Source organism: Mustela nigripes, chromosome 12 (genome assembly GCF_022355385.1).
Source record: "Mustela nigripes isolate SB6536 chromosome 12, MUSNIG.SB6536, whole genome shotgun sequence".
Classification (NCBI taxonomy): Eukaryota; Metazoa; Chordata; class Mammalia; order Carnivora; family Mustelidae; genus Mustela; species Mustela nigripes.
In genome coordinates, this window is record NC_081568.1 from 97,025,572 (window position 1) to 97,044,177 (window position 18,606).

The 18,606-nt window shown below is 40.1% G+C and overlaps 1 protein-coding gene and 1 pseudogene across 3 annotated transcripts in view; one reads left to right on the plus strand and one right to left on the minus strand.

Moving 5' to 3' along the window:
- Positions 1–357: 357 nt before the first annotated feature.
- LOC132028707 (survival motor neuron protein) overlaps positions 358–18,606 on the minus strand; it is a 32,577-nt gene continuing 14,328 nt past the window's right edge. For 2 of the 3 annotated variants that reach the window (XM_059418028.1, XM_059418027.1), the window contains 7 exons: positions 18,153–18,353; positions 17,409–17,567; positions 14,989–15,078; positions 13,842–13,952; positions 8,405–8,455; positions 4,637–4,663; positions 358–713 (listed from right to left, as the gene is read on the minus strand). In XM_059418028.1, the coding sequence (XP_059274011.1) occupies positions 8,408–8,455; positions 13,842–13,952; positions 14,989–15,078; positions 17,409–17,567; positions 18,153–18,353 (609 nt within the window). In that variant the 3' untranslated portion in view covers positions 358–713; positions 4,637–4,663; positions 8,405–8,407. Of the gene's footprint in view, positions 714–3,485; positions 3,520–4,636; positions 4,664–8,404; positions 8,456–13,841; positions 13,953–14,988; positions 15,079–17,408; positions 17,568–18,152; positions 18,354–18,606 lie in introns of all 3 variants that reach the window. The other variant, XR_009407499.1, reaches the window with a different exon arrangement.
- LOC132029014 (small nucleolar RNA SNORA70) lies at positions 15,443–15,567 on the plus strand (annotated as a pseudogene).

Here is an 18,606-nt window from a genome sequence, read left to right on the forward strand (position 1 = left end):
GCAGTGATGAAAGCACAAAAGCACGGACAGCCATGTTAGGCAGTGTGTGTGAGGAAAATCTGAAGGAGGCCAGAAGACAGAGAGGCAGGCAGATAAGACAAAGTATGGAGAGGAGAATGACAGTATGAATTCCAAGAAATGGAACAGAGCCATGGTCCCTGACTGGCTAGGTCCAGTGCCATGACACTCAGATTCATAGAAGCTTGGTTTCCTAAACTTGAATTACTAACAGTATGGCTTTACAACTGCTGTATGTTCACCCTGCTGCCTTTTATCTAAGTCTGAGAAGTTCTCTTCCTACAAATTTTAAACAGATTTACTTCACCATATATATTCTAAAGAAAATTACTCCTATAGTCAAGGTTAAAAAAATTTATCATTTATTTTTAAAGGCATTAATAAAAACCTTAACATACTTTATACTAAGAAAGATATAATATACAAATGGGCTGAGTTGAAATTTTCACAAATTGACTTTTCTTTACTACATGTAACTGAGTTTCTTTTAATTACTCACATTTCCACTGCTGAGTTATTCAAACTGATTATTCCCCTGAAACACATGGCTGGTTATTTAAGCATGAGTCATGTGCAACAAGGGGAAATGCAGGCGATTATGCCACCCAACCAACTGTTCATGAAGAAAAAACGACATTTTGTTCATGTTGACCATGGCGCATCAAAATACCATTCTCCTCGGGAGACAGCTGCACCTGTTTTTTTGGGAATAAAGATCGAGATATAAGTATGCAGTTAAAAAGCCTATTTTCTTGGGGCACCTGGGTGGCTCAGTTGGTTAAGCAACTGCCTTCGGCTCAGGTCATGATCCTGGAGTCACAGGATCAAGTCCCACATCGGGCCCTCTGCTTATCAGGGAGCCGGCTTCTCCTTCTGCCCCTCGCCCATTTCATGCTCGCTCGCGCTCTCAAATAAATAAAATCTTAAAAAAAAAAAAAAAGCCTATTTTCTTATAAAATCAAAAGAAATGGGGCGCCTGGGTAGCTCAGTTGGTTAAGTGTCTGCTTTTGGCTCGGGTCATGATAACAGAGTCCTGGGATGGAGACCTGTGTCAGGCTCCCTGCTTAGCATGGAGTCTTGCTTCTCCCTCTGCCTGCCACTCCCCCTGCTTATACTCTCTATGTCAAATAAAATCCTAAAAACAACAACAGCAACAACAACAAAAATAAACACACACACACACACAAAAGAAAATGGAAAGCAATACACTCAAGGGAAATAAAACTAGAATATAATATGCTAATATACTTAAATGCCATAAAAAATTCAATCTTTATAAGATACTTAATTACACAAATTGTGAAATTCACGTGAGTAAATGTGCAAGACTATTTTAAAAATAGTATTTTTTTAATAAAGATTTTATTTATTTGACAGAGAGATCACAAGTAGGCAAAGAGAGAGGGAAAACATGATCCCTGCTGAGCATAGAGCCTGATGCAGGGTTATATCCCTGGACTGAGATCATGACCTGAGCTGAAGGTAGAGCCTTAACCCACTGAGCCACCCAGATGCCCCTAAAAAATTTTAATGAACACTGGTATTTGATCTGTTTTAACAGAATTAAAAACATTACAAAACAGTGATCAAAATAATGTATTTTTAAAAAGCCCCCAAAACAAAAAACCGGAGTGCCTGGGCAGCTCAGTTGGTTAAGAAGGTGCCTTTGGTTCAAGTCAAGATCCTGGAGTCCTGGGATTGAGCCCTGTGTCAGGATCCCTGTTCAGCAAGGAGAGTCTGCCTGTCCTTCTCCCTCTGCCCCTCAACCCCCCACCCACCAGCTTGTGCTCTCTTACTTTCCAATAAAAATCTTAAAGAAAAAAAACCCCAACAGTGATTACAATACAAACAACATCACCCACCTGCAACAGGCAATTAAACCTAATTACCTAGAAATTAAAAACAAAGTCTTAGAGTATCTAGAAAATGGTAAGAATTCTACATAATAGAATCTACAAAATACAACTAAAGCACTGTCCAGAGAAAAAGTCATTGTCCTAAGATATCCATTTTGATAAACAGTGGATTAGAAGGAGTTTGTGAAACTTAGTAAGGAGAGCAAAAAGAGGAAACTAATTCCTACTGTATCATCTGGGTCCACTGGGTCCTATTCTATGTTTTGAGTTTCTTTTCTGAGCAGGTCTCATAGCTCTTTGTAAGGACTCATGACTCACTATTTCCTAGAGGTCTGCCAAAGAACAGAAAAAATTTACTTAGAATAATAAAAGATAAAACTCCTATCTTGCAATTTTGCTTTAATGCTATTGAATTTTTTTACAGATGTAAAATAGAGAATTTTAGTGATTTTATTATCCCTTAACTTTGAATATTTTGTTATTCTTCATCTCCGTATTTTACTTTAACTCATTGTGGTGGCCAGCCTTCAGCGTTGCCCCAGTGAGAACTGCCTCCTGGTAGGCATGCCCTTGGTAGACCCCTCCAGTTGACTGTTCATCCCACTCTTCTGACTTTAGTGGGTTGGACTTACTTCTAAAGAACAGAAAAGGGCAGGGAAGTGTTTCATTCAGAAACTAAGTTATTAAAATGGGTATGGTCTTGCTCACTCTCTTTTGGATCACTCCCCCTGGGGAATCAAGCTGTCACACTGTGACTCTCAGGCTGTATATGGAGAGCCCCAAAAAGCAAGGTCCTCAGGTCTCCAACAAAAAGCCATGAGTGAGCCTGGAAGCGGATCCTCCAGTCCCAGTGAAAACCTGAGAGGACTGTAATCTCAAGGGAACTACCCAGCTAATAAGCTGCTCCTGAATTCCTGACCAACAGAAACTAGAGATAATAAATGTGCTGTTTTGAAGTGCTAAATTTTGCGGTGAACAATTGATAATACACTCACTGATTATCTGCAGCTATGCTTAAAAAAAAAAAAAAAAAAAAAAAAAGACTGAAATAGTAACATGAAATCACCTAAAATGATGATGAAATAAATCATCAACAATGAGATGATTACTATTACAGCATTCTTCAGTTTTCTTATTCTCTTACCCAAAGTACTGGATTTTCTTTCAAAAAGTTACTATTTTTTAAGATTTTAGATTTTATATATTTGACAGAGCACAAGCAGGAAGAGTGGCAGGCAGAAGGAGAGGAAGGAGGAGAAGAAGGAGGCCTCCCCACTGAGCAGGGAGTCCAATGTGAGGCTCGATCCCAGGACCCTGGGATCATGACCTGAGCCAAAGGCAGTTGCCCAACCAACTGAACCACCAGGTACCCCAGAAAAAAATTTTGTATTACTTCTTAGTCTTTTCATTTTCTTATTTTTTAAGTAATGACTATACCCATTGTGGGGCTCTAACTGACGACCCTGAGATTGAGTCACATGCGCTTCCGACTGAGTCAGCTGTCCTTGAGAAAATATTTGTGATCCCTACTGTAGGCTAATAGTGGTGGTGAACTTGTTCCTATAAGCCAAGTCTCAGATGATGAGTCTTCAAATGGCATATGCTACTTACATGCATTTTCTCCAACCGAAGAACTGATATATTTCTGAAGACAAAAAAGGAAATACAGCACTGTGTTTCAAGTACTTCAATAGGAAGGATTTCATCATAATACCTTGTGGCAAAAATGTGAACAATCCCACTTGGCTAAAAAACAATCATTTTTCGGGACACCTGGGTCGCTCAGTGGGTTATGCCGCTGCCTTTGGCTCAGGTCATGATCCCAGAGTTCTGGGATGGAGCCCTGCATCGGGCTCCCTGCTCAGCAGGGAGCCTGCCTCTCTCTCTGCCTCTGCCTGCCTCTCTGCCTACTTGTGTGCTTTCTCTCTCTCTCTCTGACAAATAAATAAAATCTTTAAAAACAACAACAACAAAAACAATCTTTTTTCCCTGCCACCAGATAGTATTCAGCTTTTATGGCTTATGCACCAAAATTCACTTGATAAAGTTTTCAGCAAAGACAAGACCTATAGCTCTTAAACACATGAAAGGATGCTGGACTTTACAATAATAAAAAATTATAATGAGATAACCATTTCCAACTATAAGACTGACAAGAATCCAAAGGTTTCATAAATTATTGAACAGACTGGGGGAAACAGGAACTCTCAATGTTGATGAGAATATTAAAACAGTCTACAGAGAACATGGGAAGAAATTATTAAAATTATATATGTATATTCTCTTCAACCTAGCAGTTCTAATTCTAGAATCCAAACCAAGATTAGAATTCTAGACTCTATTAAGGTAATCCTAAAAATGTATTCAAAAATCTACAAAAAGAATTATGTAAAAGAGTACTGACTGTAGCATTAAATAGCAAACAATTAGGAAAGCCTAAAACTCCATCAATAAGAGCTTAATTAAGTAAAAGACACAGCTCCACATAAAAATATCATGCAACTTTAAAAAACAAGGCAGTTTTATTTTTTAATATTTTATTTATTTATTTGATAGAGATTACAAGTTGTCAGAGAAGCAGGCAGGGAAAAAATCCTCGCTGAGCAGAGAGCTTGATGCGGGGCTCGATCCCAGGACCCTGAGATCATGACCTGAGCCGAAGGCAGAGGCTTTAACCCACTGAGCCACCCAGGCGCCCCAAGCAAGGCAGCTTTATATACTGGTATGAAGTAGTCTCCAAAAAATGTTGAAAAAGCACTTACCTATTAAGAGAACACTGTCTGGATTACCTACAAAAATGAAAAAAATTTAAAGTTGAAAGGAATAATATGATAGAAACATCTTACCACATTTATTTCAATTATATATTATCTTTACTGTCAGTGAACATACACAGCACACATATACACGAACACAAAACATCAAAAGGTGTGCTGTGAAGTCTCCCTCACATGCCTAACCTAGTCTCTCTCCAGAGATGACCTGAGTATCACCCTGAGGTGACCATCAATGCACAGACATGTCTGTAAGTGTGTATTTACATCAATGGCAGGCAGCACAATACATTTCTGCATATTTTTTCATTTAAATATATCTATCTTCCTATCAGATTGTTCTACATTAATAAGTAACAATGCAGTTCTTTATTTTAGAGAGAGAGTGAGTGCCAGAACAGGGGGGGAAGAGCAGAAAGAGAGGGACAAACAGATTCCACGCTTAGCATGGAGCTCATGCCCACGACCTCGAGGATCATAACTCACGCCAAGATCAAGAGTTGGAGGCCTAACTGACTGAGATACCCAGGTGCTCCAATGATGTAGTTGTTTAAAAAAATAAAGAACTTTATGGCTTTTTCCCAGGATTCCTTAGTCTTTCAACATTAAATTCTTTTATTTTTATTTTTCTGTTTTTTAAAATTTTCCCTCTTGGGTACCTCAGTGGGTTAAAGCCTCTGCACTCGGCTCAAGTCATGATCCCAGCGTCCTGGGATGGAGCCCCACATTGGGCCCTCTGCTCAGCGGGGAGCATGCTTCCCTTCCTCTCTCTCTCTGCCTGCCTCTCTGCCTACTTGTGATCTCTGTCAAATAAATAAAATCTTTAAAAATTAAAAATAAATAAATAAATAAAATAAAAATAGGAACTGGGGTGCCTGGGTGACTCAGTGGATTTTAAAGCCTCTGCCTTCGGCTCAGGTCATGATCCCAGGGTCCTGGGATAAAGCCCTGCATCAGGCTCTCTGCTCAGCAGGGAGCCTGTTTCCCCCTCTCTTTCTGCCTGCCTCTCAGCCTACTTGTGATCTCTGTCAAATAAATAAATAAAATTTTTTAAAAAGAAAAAAAAATAGGAGGAACTGGCATGCCTGGCTGGCTTAGTCTGAACTCTCAACCTCAGGGTCACTGAGTTTCAGTCCCACATTGGGTGTAGAGATAACTTAAATAATAAAACTTAAAAATAACAGGAGGAACAGCTAGTAGTATACTAGCTATATCCATAGATTATGAAAGCTGGCATTGGGCAACAGATAGCACAGGGCAGAGATCCATGAAAAAAGCAAACACTTAAGGTGAGTTTTCCACTCACCCCATTTTGGAAGGAAACAATTTCCAAGGCAGAGCTTGAATAGGTATTGTTCTTCGTATGTGGAAAAAGAGAGAGAGTTTGGGCCTTGGAATAAGGGACCTAGAATCTAAAGATGTAAGGTCTAGTAAGCAGGGATTTGAAAATGTGGAGCTCCAGAAACCTGTGTAAAAATTCTACTTAGGTACTTGCCCAAATCCTAAATTATGCAGATACCACAGAGCTTGGAAGCAGTGCAGGGGGGCTGAGAGCTAAAGGGAGAGTTTTAAGGTCATCCAGAGTGCCATCACTTACTCTGTACCCAAGGAAAAGCCATTTCACTTCTATGAGTCTTATCTAAACACAAAGACTACAATGCTTCACATTGTAGTCTTCTGCCTGGAAACCAAGATCTGGTTTTATTTAGTGAAATACAGCTGTCCACCACCCTTCCGGGCTGCCGCAGTGGTGCCTGTGAATGCCCTGGCTGATGCTCTCAAGAGCATTAACAGTGCTGGGTTCTTATTAGGCCATGCTCCAGAGTCGTCATTCAGTTTCTAACTGTGATGACGAAGCATGGTTACATTGGTGATAGAAATCACTGATGATCACAGAGCTGGGAAAACTGCTGTAAACTTCATGGGAAGATTAAACACGTATGATCAGCCTCAGATCTGATGTACAACTGAAAGATCTAGAAACATGGCAGAATAATGTTCCTGTCCCATCAGTTTGGTTTCATTGTCCTCACAAACTCAGCTGGCATCATGGACTATCAAGAAGCAAGATGAAAACACACAGGAGGGAAAATTCTGGGATTCTTTTTCTAGGGATGTAATATATACAGCCAAATAAAATCCCTCAATGGACATGAATGAATGAATGAAGTGAAATGTAAATTCCAAATTATGTGCTATTTTAAAATATAAGACAAATTTATGTGTCATATTAATTAGTAATGAAATGATTAGAACTTGAAAGTCATAAATTACTTTCCTTAACCATATTACTTGTTACCTCCAAAATATGTTACATATAGTATCTGAAAACAACCGTAACACAACCGTAACTAAAAACAATCCTGTGTGAAAGAGTACATATTATAGGATTCCCTCATATAAAGTTCTAAAATAGGTAATCTTTGATCACAGAATTAAAAATGGTGACTTTTTATACTGAAGAAAATGTTCTATATCTTGGTTAAGGTGTAGTTAACAATGATACGCCTTCTCAAAACATCGAACTCTCATTTTAAAGATTTATTTCAGTGAGAGTGAGGGAGAGCGCAAGACAGCAAGAGAGAGAGCAGGGGGAACGGCAGAGAGCGGGGGGATAAGCAGACTCCTGCTGAACGGGGAACCTGACAAGGGGGGCTTGACCGAGATCACGACCTGAGCCAAAATCCAGAGTCAGACGCTCAACTGAGCCACCCAGCCACCCCTAAACTCTCCATTTTAAATCTGTGCCTTTTACTGTATACAAATTATACCTCAAACAAAGATACTGTGAAAAAAAATGTGGGCTATGTACAAATGTTGTTGAGCCATTCTGAAAGGCCATGATTCATACATAAAAATGACCAAATGCCAAGTACTTAGTGAGAGAACTATACAGTGAATGTTTTCTACAAACTGCCGTATACAAAACACAGACTCTGCAGTGGCAGGAATTGCTCTTATTCAAGGTTCAGAATTTGATTTCTGAGCTGAATTGTTTTTACACTCATCAAGAGCTTCAAACAACACGTGCCTTAGAAGTTTTTAACTGTTAAAAACCATTAACCCCGTAGTTTATTTACGTTAATGGCAACCATGCAGAAAAGCTATGTTTATTAAACGTGACTGAGGTACAGTGGTCTCTGGCCAATCCTTTAAAGAAGGCACTCTTCCAGTATGTCACCTCACCTGTCTCTCTTCCACCACCCAGGCGCCCCTTAATAGTTTTCGATTAACTTTTTTATTTTTTAACATTTCATTTAAAAAAATTTTTTCCGAAAAAAGATATTATATATTAGAGAGAGAGCGTGCACGCATGCAAGCACAAGCAGGGGGAGTGGCTGAGGGAAAAGGAGAAGCAGGTTCCCCACTGAGCAGGGAGCCCGACATGGGCCTCTATCTCAGGACCCTGGGATCATGACTTGAGCCTAAGGCAGATGGTTAACCAACTGAGCCACGGAGGCAACCCACCGTTTCAATTTTTTAAAACACATGTTGTGAGGGGCGCCTGAGTGGTTCAGTGGGTTAAAGCCTCTGCTTTCGGCTCAGGTCATGAGCCCAGGGTCCTGGGATCGAGCCCCGAATTGGGCTCTCTGCTCAGCAGGGAGCCTGCTTCCCTTCCTCTCTCTGTCTGCCTCTGCCTACTTGTGATCTCTCTCTGTCAAATAAAATCTTAAAAAAACAAACAAACAAACAAACAAAAACACATGTTGTGAAATTTATACAAAAGGTTCACTTTTATAATAATGGTACACTTACTCCTTAATTGAAATGTGAGCACCTTCCTTCTTTTTGGTTTTGTTTGAAACCCTGTAAGGAAACATAAAGGAATTTAAAAGAATAGCATACACATTTCCACTCTGTTCATATAACACATTTTACTAGTTCCACTTAAGAAAGTATCATCAGAAAATAAGTTCATAGCCTTTAAAAATATGCTTTAAAAGTGATCCCAGCGTAAACAACTATTAGGCTGTAATTAAAGAAATTTTCTTTCACGAAGTCCAGTGATGTTCCTGAGCAAACTTATACCTTAATTCTGTCAAGTAAAATATACACTGTATCACTCTCATTTATGAAAACAAAACCATTAGAGACTATGTACTAAAGAACATTTTAGAAGTTAAAAAAAGCAGGACCAGTACTTAAATATTTATTTGTTATTCCTGGTCAGACCTAACCCAAGTGCCCTATTCTTCTCTTCTGGCTTCCATGTGACCTTCTTTCCCTACACATGTATCAACTTTCCACTTTACTACTAATCTAGACTTTAGAGACCATAAGATATATTAAAAGTGATTTACTCTTAGTAAGTACCAAAGTTATAGCCTATTTCATGTTATTTCAAAAACACTACTCTTAAATCATCTGCATTATGCTTGGCTTTCTAGATTTCCAGAGGCTAAGAGGCGGACCCAAATCCTGTCTGGCTGTCCTAATGTGAACAGGTTGCTAATGGAAAAGTTGTCAGGCATGTTTCTGTGAAGCAATGGTTAAGAAATGCTAGCTGAAGGGTGCCTGGGTGGCTCATGTGGCTGAGTGTCTGACTCTTTTTTTTTTTTTTTTAAAGATTTTATTTATTTATTTGACAGAGAGAAATCACAAGTAGTCGGAGAGGCAGGCAGAGAGAGAGCAGAGAGCCCGATGCGGGACTCGATCCCAGGACCCTGAGATCATGACCTGAGCCGAAGGCAGTGGCTTAACCCACTGAGCCACCCAGGCGCCCCGAGTGTCTGACTCTTAATTTCAGCTCGTGTCATGTTCTCAGGGTTGCAAGAATGAGCTCTGCATAGGGCTCTGGGCTCAGAAGCCTGCTCAAGATTCTCTCTCCCCCTCCCTCGGACCCTCCCCCCACTAATAAATAAGTAAATCTAAAAAAAAAAAAAAAAAAAAAAGCTAGCTGAGAGTTGTGCCTCACAATCCCTGGAAAGCAGCTCTTTCTCCCCATGCCTTAAGAGAACACCTTTTGTACCAAAGCAAAACAAAAAACAAAAAACAAAACCAAGTGAGCTGTAGGCAGTGGTAGTTAAAACATATTTAAGCTGTTAGAAAACTTAATAATGAGTAGTGGCTTCTTTTTAATGATAACAATTTCAAAGAGAAATAATGCAATATCTAGGAAACTGCAATTTCTTTACACTTCTGATGTAAATGTTTTACATTTTAATGTATGCAGGTATACGAGTAACACCCCTTAAAGATCTTTTCTTTTTTTTTTTTTAAGATTTTATTTATTTATGAGAGAGAGAGAAGGGGAGAGAGTGAGCACAGGCAGACAGAATGGCAGGCAGAGGCAGAGGGAGAAGCAGGCTCCCCGCTGAGCAAGGAGCCCGATGTGGGACTCGATCCCAGGACCCTGGGATCATGACCTGAGCCGAAGGCAGCTGCTTAACCAACTGAGCCACCCAGGCGTCCCTTAAAGATCTTTTCTTAGGAACAAGTTAGTCATAGGTTGGTCATGAATTTGTGGCAAATATTCTGGACCAGGCTGCATTTCCAAGAACCGCTGCTTGAACTCAGGAAAGAAAAGCAAATATCTGCAATTTAATGGTCATTATCATAGTTGTAAGTCCAGTGAAAAAACAGAGTATGATCAAGTACTTCAAATAGGAGTACTTATAAATATAATTTTACCAAGTCTAATTTTCATCCATGCCATCCTTCAAATTAAATATATTCAAAATGTTGGGGTGCCTGGGTAACTCAGTTGGTTAAGCATTTGATTCTTGATTTTGGCTCAGGTCACAATCTCAGGGTGGTGACACTGAACCTTGCATCAGTTTTATTCCAATCATAAAAGTTAAAAAAAGGGCAAAACTAATCTATGATGTTAGAAGTCAAGAAAATGGTTACCCTTGGGAAATGGAATGGTAGTGATCAGAAGGAAACACAAGGATGCTTTAGGATTATGATAATGTTTTGTTGTTGTTGTTGTTTTTAAATACAGCTCCGTGTTTTCTTTTAAAAAGATTTTTATTTGTCAGAGAGAGCGAGCGCGCGCACGAGCCCGTGAGTGTGAGCACATGCACATAAGCAGGGGAGCTGCAGGCAGAGAGAGAAGCAGGCTCCCTGCTGAGCAAGAAGCCCAGAGGGGGACTTGATCTGTGGGGTCATGACTTGAGCTGAAGGCAGATGCTTAATGGACTGAGCCACCCAGGCATCCCAATGTTTTTTTTTAATCAAGCTATTCACTTCTAATACATGCATTTTTCTGCACATGTATTTCAATAAGAAGTTTACAACAATGACCAAATAAAACCATGAACCTATGCATAATATAAAGCTGAAAATAAAATATGGTGCATCTGGGTCAAAGAGCTCTCTAAAAAATAAACTAAAAAATAATCACAAGTTACATCAATAGTTTATTTATATATTATACATATATTTTTTAGATTTATTTATTTCAGAAAGAAAGAGCATGCAAGGGTGTATGTAAAAGAGAAAGCGTGGAGAGAGGGGGAGAGAACCCCAAGCAGACTCTGTGCTGAGCCTGAGGCAGGGCTTGAGACCATGAACTTGAGACCATACCCGGAGCTGAAACCAAGAGTCTGACACCCAGCCAATTGTGCCACTCAGTCGCCCTTACATTTTTCAAAATACTTCACAATAAAAAATATATGGAGAGAAATGTGAAGTGCAGAAAATGGAAGCTTAGCAAGTTAAGTGATTGGTCTCAAAGTATAACCTGTTAACTTGTTACTTTGCATTATCTTGTTGGTTATTAAAAGGGGAATTTCATCATACAATATAAATACACCAAGGTTACAACAGCTCATCATTAGCTTTTAAATAACAGTATTAATGGGAGCATGTACAGGTAATACATTTAAAAAAATACACCTTCAAGGCAGTTGTTTTTCTTCTATACATTAATTAACCAGAAATTCAAGTACCTACAATATCACATCGTAAACTCAGCATGGTATAACAGCTTCCTTTTAAAAAACTTAAAAATTACAGTGAATTGAGACAGAGGTTATGCTTCCATCACAGCAAGGTTACTGCTGTGGAGACAATGACACCGGTAATATGTTCTGCTAGGCTCATGGAGCAGAGTGGAAGTTACAAGACTTTTCTTTTTTTTTAAATTTATTTGACAGAGAGAGATCACAAGTAGGCAGAGAGGCAGGCAGAGAGAGAGAGGAGGAAGCAGGCTCCCTGCTGAGCAGAGAGCCCGATGCGGGACTCGATCCCAGGACCCTGAGATAATGACCTAAGCCGAAGGCAGCGGCTTAACCCACTGAGCCACCCAGGCACCCAAGACTTTTCAATATTAGAAAAAATCAAGGAATAAAAATTTTAGATCATTTGCCAAAATAGCAATCAGTGTATTTCCTACAGTTTGATTTCTAGGGGGTATAGCTCAGGGGTAGAGCATTTGACTGCAGTTTGATTTCTAAGGTCCTAAGGTCAAGAAATTGGATCCAGGGCGCCTGGGTGGCTCAGTGGGTTAAGCCGCTGCCTTCGGCTCAGATCATGATCTCAGGGTCCTGGGATCGAGTCCCGCATCAGGCTCTCTGCTCGGCAGGGAGCCTGCTTCCTCCTCTCCCTCTCTCTGCCTGCCTCTCTGCCTACTTGTGATCTCTCTCTGTCAAATAAATAAATAAAATCTTTAAAAAAAAAAAAAAAAAAAAAGAAATTGGATCCAAAAGGTTGCAGGTAGAGAATATGTGAAGTATGTCCACATTTAAGGGAAGATCAAAACTCAACTGAAAGAACTGTGGACTGACACTGACAAATGTGGGCTGAACAAAAGTTCTTTCTAAAAGTGCTGTTTTGGGGTGCCTGGGTGGCTCAGTTCTTGGGCATCTGTCTTCAGCTCAGGTCATGATCCCAGGGTCTTGGGATTGAGCCCCGCATTGGGCTCCCTGCTTGATGGGAAGCCTGCTTCTCTCTCTCCCACTCCCCCTGCTTCTGTTCCCTCTTTCACGGTCTCTCTCTGTGTCAAATAAATAAGAAAAAAAAAATGCTATTTTGAAGATTGTGATTCTGACTTTGGATGAACTACAGAGATTGGCAGTGAAAGGAAATCACATGTAAAAATTCCATAAATAAAATTTTAAAAATTAAAAAATTTCGGGACACCTGAGTGGCTCAGTGGGTTAAAGCCTCTGCCTTCGGCTCAGGTCATGATCTCAGGGTCCTGGGATGAGTCCCAAATCAGTCTCTCTGCTCAGCAGGGAGCCTGCTTCCTCCTCTCTTTCTGCCTGCCTCTCTGCCTACTTGTGATCTCTGTCTGTCAAAGAAATAAATAAAATCTTTAAAATTAAAAAATTTCTTGATAAATCCCAATACTACATGCCTGCAACAGACTGATATATCACATGATAAGTATGGCGCTTCCGTCCCTAACATCCAACCTGGATTATCACCTCAGACCTTCCTCTATGCACAAAAAGAACTTAACTCTTTTTGTCTTTCTTTTTTCAAGGTATTATTCATTCTTTGTCTATCTCCTACAATGCATTTTTTTAAAAAAGATTATTTATTTATTTGACAGAGATCACAAGTAGGCAGAGTGGCAGGCAGATAGAGTGGGGAAGCAGGTTCCCTGCTGAGCAGAGATTCCCAATGTGGGGCTCGATCCCAAGACCCTGAGATCATGACCTGAGCCAAAGGCAGAGGCTTATTAACCCACTGAGCCACCCAGATGCCCCTCCTACAATGCATTTTTATTTCAGATTGAAAGAGAAAGATTAGGGGCACCTGGGTGGCTCAGTGTTAAGCCTCTGCCTTCAGCTCAGGTCATGGTCTCAGGGTCCTGGGTTCAAGCCCCACGTCAGGATCTCTGCTCGGTGGGGAGCCTGCCTCCCCCTCTCCCTCTGCCTGCCTCTCTGCCTACTTGTGATTTCTCTCCCTCTGTGAAATAAATAAATAAATAATCTTTTAAAAAAAAAAAGGAGAAAGGCTAATAAGACTGGAAAATAATTTGGGAAGGGCATCATTAAATTAGAAAACATATTATCAACATTATCCAATAACATGAAACAGTTACACTTAGCAGGGACAATACAAGAATACAAGAGTACAAGAATAATGTAAACTTTAAACAAATAATTGTGTGTTTTTTTAACTTTAAGGTGATTTTCAATCCTTAGGATCTACCAAACATAACAAAACACTTTTTTAGTCACAAAACAAAGTCACATAATCACAAAATGGTTGTCAGGAAAGATGCTAAGTGATCACTTACCATATAGTAACCAGTATGATAGCCACTCATGTACCAAGAGATTAACATACTTCCCAAAGCATCAGCATCATCAAAAGAATCTGGACATATGGGAGGTGGTGGGGGAATTATCTGGAAAAGGAGAAAGACGTACTTTAAAGTCAATAAACAAAAACTGAAGTCTGGACATCCATTTTACATAAAGAATGCTGGATATTTGTTGTATCTTCCTCTATATTTTATGCCATTTTCTATTTAAAACTTAAAAAAAAAAAAAGACATTTTGAGAAAGCCAATGAGTAAAAACAAAAGACCAACAAAATCAAAATAAGTAAGAATCAAAAGACGATACATCATGTAAAAATGTCAGGTATTGTTTTGGCTTTTGAACTATTATTCCATTCCATTAATTATCTATGGGTAAAAGACCAAGTATAATATACTTTTTTTTTAAGATTTTATTTATTCAGAGAGAGAAAGAGAGCGCGAGCACGTGTGCTGGTGGGTAGGGGCAGAGGGAGAGAAACAATCTCAAGCAGATTCTATGCTGAACGTGGAGCCTGATGTGGGGTTCAGTCCCATGACCCTGAGATCATAGACCTGAGCCAAAATCAAGAGTCAGATGCCCAACCAACTGAGCCACCCAGACATCGCATGTATATATACTTCTATGGTTTTACTCAAAAACCACCCAGACAGCATATTAAGTAAAGGTCTTGGGTAGAACAGCTGCGCTGCCCCACTGGAACACATGCGATTTGCTAAAAAGCGTCTTGTATCTAGCCTACTGCTGATATCCAGAAGTCTACCATTAGAAACCCACACAGTCTATGCGAAGTTAACATCCAGGCATATATGGAAGAGCAAAAGATTAATCCTTAACTTACAGTGCAATTAAATCCTTTTAAGTAAGAAACACCTCCCTATAGAATGACATACAATTTCTGACAGGAAGGAATATAAGGCTCAGAGTTGGGGCCAATAAGAGGACTGAGTCTGGGTAGCAGAAGGGCATTAAAAACAAAAACCTGGGGTTCAGTTCCAATTGTTACCCACTAGAATCTGACCATAGGGATGGTCTAAAATGACATTTCGCAATCACCCATGTGCTGCTAAATCCCTAACTATGTATGAAAGCAACGTTTAATCTGAATTCTTTTGCACTTACTGGTGGTCCAGAAGGAAATGGAGGCAGCCAGCATGATAAGAAGTGTGGTGGTGGTGGAGGTGGTGGTGGGCCACTGAATTTTAGACCAGGCTGTAAAGAAGATTCCAAAGGAAGATTAATGTACCCATTTACACATGAAAGGAGGAAAATGATTCAGTGCCATAAGAGTCAAAATAACCACCAAGAATATTATACATATCAAGAAAGATGAAATAGAATTTCATATACCAAATAGTGAAAAATCATAAATCTAGATATCCCTCATTTCCTTTCTATATAAACATTCAGAAAATCAAATCAAACTAAGAAAGACTCTTAATTACCTAATAAATCAGAGATAATATATTTACCAAGGTATGTAAATCACTAAAGACTATCTCCCCCACAGTTTTACTAATTGTGTAATCTTTTTACGGATGTCCTTTGAGTTACATATTACTGTAGAGCATATACTGTACAAATTAGTAAACCTCACGTGTAATAAGGAAAACCATGCCATGGTTGCAAACAGTAGCCTCGTTGGTACTGTATGCAGCCTGTTGATTGTATGGGTTGCCCTAAGGGACCTTGGAGACAGCCCTTTCCAGTAGATGCTGAGGTCTGACCTCATGGCTATCTCCAATTTAGGCTGCAGACAGGTATGTGGGGTGCCTTTGCAAAGCCCCAGGTCACAGCAGCCAAGGTCCACACTGGCCAAGTCATCATGTCCATCCCTACCAAGCTGCAGAAAAAGGAGCATGTAGAGGGGGTATAGCTCAGTGGTAGAGCATTTGACTGCAGAAAAAGGAGCATGTGATCGGAGCCCTACGCAGGGCCAAGTTCAAGTTCCCTGGATGCCAGAAGATCCACATCTCCAAGAAGTGGGGCTTTACTAAGTTCAATGCAGATGAATTTGAAGACATGGCAGCTGAAAAGTGGCTTATCTTAGATGGCTGTAGGGTCAAATACATCTCTAATCATTGCCCCTCAGACAAATGGAGGGCTCTGCACTCATGAGAACCTTGGCACCACCCCCTCCTGTTGTATTCATGCCCACCAATGCCCACCAATAAATCCAACTTCCTGTCCAAAAAAAAAAAAAGAAAAAGAAAAAGAAAAACCAGCCCCGAGACCAATAAAGTATGATATATAAATTAAGAGGTTTGATCATTCTAGAAATTACAATATAAACCTAGTAAGAAATCTCTCACAGAAAATCTTCAAAAAACGCTTTAGTAAAACATGATTTTTTTTTAATTTTTTATTTTTTTAAAGATTTTATTTATTATTTATTTGACAGAGAGAGAAATCACAAGTAGGCGGAGAGTCAGGCAGAGAGAGAGAGAGAAGCAGGCTCCCGCTGAGCAAAGAGCCCGATGCGGGGCCCGATCCCAGGACACTGAGATCACGACCTGAGCCGAAGGCAGCGGCCCAATCCACTGAGCCACCCAGGCGCCCCTAAAACATGATTTTTAATTTATTATTATTGCTGCCTGAATACTATAACCTCCAGTGAAGAAATCACTGCTTTATACAAAACAACTGGGTAGGGACACACGCACATGACACAACTTAAAGTAAAAATCTTTTCTTCCTCCAAAGATTGAACTAATTAATTTATATGAGAGACAGAATGAGCGGGGGATGGGGGAAGTGGGGCAGAGGGAGAGGCAGACTCTCCCCTGGGCAGGGAACCTGACATGGGGCTCGATCCCAGGACCCTGAGATCATAATCTGGGCTGAAAGCAGACACTTAATCGACTGAGCCACCCAGGTGCCCCAGTAAAAATCTTTTCCAAGGTCTTACTTAGAGCTAAAAGAACCATATAGGAAAATATTATTTGCATTTTATTCTACAGAACAATCTGGGAGCACCCTAGGATTTAATCTGTATTAGATGTAAATGCTGTGTTTTCCTCCAGTTTTTACACACTTACCCAAGTGACGTGGGGAACTAGAGTATAACACCCAGCTGACCGTAAAACACCATACCTTCTAACTTAAGTTCACTAAATCATCAGACTAACATGCAATCCTCCATAAATAGTTGGGAAAGTCTTTCAGTATAAAATACTCTGTATTACGTTACTACCTTATTTCCTTTACAAAAAATTTTCAAGGGGCGCTTGGGTGGCTCAGTGGGTTAAAGCCTCTGCCTTTGGCTCAGGTCATGATCTCAGGGTCCTGGGATCGAGCCCCCATCAGGCTCTCTGCTCAATGGGGAGCCTGCTTCCCTCTCTCTCTGGCTGCCTCTCTTCCTACTTGTGATCTCTGTCTGTTAAATAAATAAATAAAAATATTAAAAAAAATTTTTTTCAAGTGTAGGTATGTTAGTATCTACAGAAAATTAACAGTTTCACAGAAAAGCTAAAACTCACTTAATGGAGGAGTAGAAAGTTCTTAACTATTTCCTCGGAAAACTTTTCTGAGTAAAAATGTACCTTTCCTGGTCCCAGTCCCGATCCTGGCATGGGGGGCGGTGGAGGGAGAAAAGAGTTCCATGGAGCAGCTTTTGACTTGATGTTATTGGGTTTATTTCCAGGAGACCTGGAGGAGGAGTTCTCACTTTCATCTGTTGAAATTTGACTCTCGTTTTCATTCTTTAGAAAGAAAAAACAGATGTGTTTTTGTTATACAGGTATCTTTTTTTTTTTTTTTTTTAAGATTTTATTTGTCAGAAAGCGTGACAGAGAGCACAAGCAGGGGGTGCAGCAGACAGAGGGAGAAGCAGGCTCTTGCTAAGCAGGGAGGCCGATGTGGGGCTCAATCCCTGGACCCTGGGATCACGACCTGAACTGAAGGCAAACGCTTAACCCACTGAGCCACCCAGGCGTCCCTAAAAGTATCATTAAAAAAGAATTAGTGCTTCAGGGTGCCTGGGTGGCTCAGTGGGTTAAGCCTCTGCCTTCAGCTCAGGTCGTGATCCTGGAGTCCTGGGATCAAGTCCCACATCGGGTTCTCTGCTCAGTGGGGAGCCTGCTTCCCCCCCTTATCCCTGCCTGCCTCTCTGCCTACTTGTGATTTCTCTCTCTGTTTGTCAAATAAATAAAATCTTAAAAAAACAAACAAACAAAAAAAAGAATTCGTGATTTCAGTAGATCAAACTAACAACTAGTTGTAGTATTTAGTTTCTCATCCCCTCTTGGCTTCCAAGAATTCTTTTTCCCCCCCCTCCGTATCCTTACCTCCTGAGCATTCTGTTCTACATTATTAGCTACTTCAGAGGCTGGGGAAAGTAGATCAGACATATTTTGCTCCTCCCTATTTCCATATCCGGTATAAACCACAACACAGGTTTCTCTCTTAAAATCAATTGAAGCAATGGTAGCTGGGTAAACGCAGCCATCTTCTGACCAAATGGCAGAACATTTGTCACCAACTTTCCACTATAAAAGAAACCAAAGATACATACACTCACATACTTCCTTTAAAGAGGATGAACTGCAATCTTGTTTAGGTAGGGTATGGTAGGCTGTGAAGGGGATAGTCTCCAGTTAACTCATCCGGAATGCAGAATCATATAAAAAGGTTTGGGGCCCAAAACACACAAGTATGAATTTCCAATATAATTCTGTTTATATCATCAAGCCACAGATTTGCCATATAAATTCGGCCATTTATATAATCACAGACAAGTTT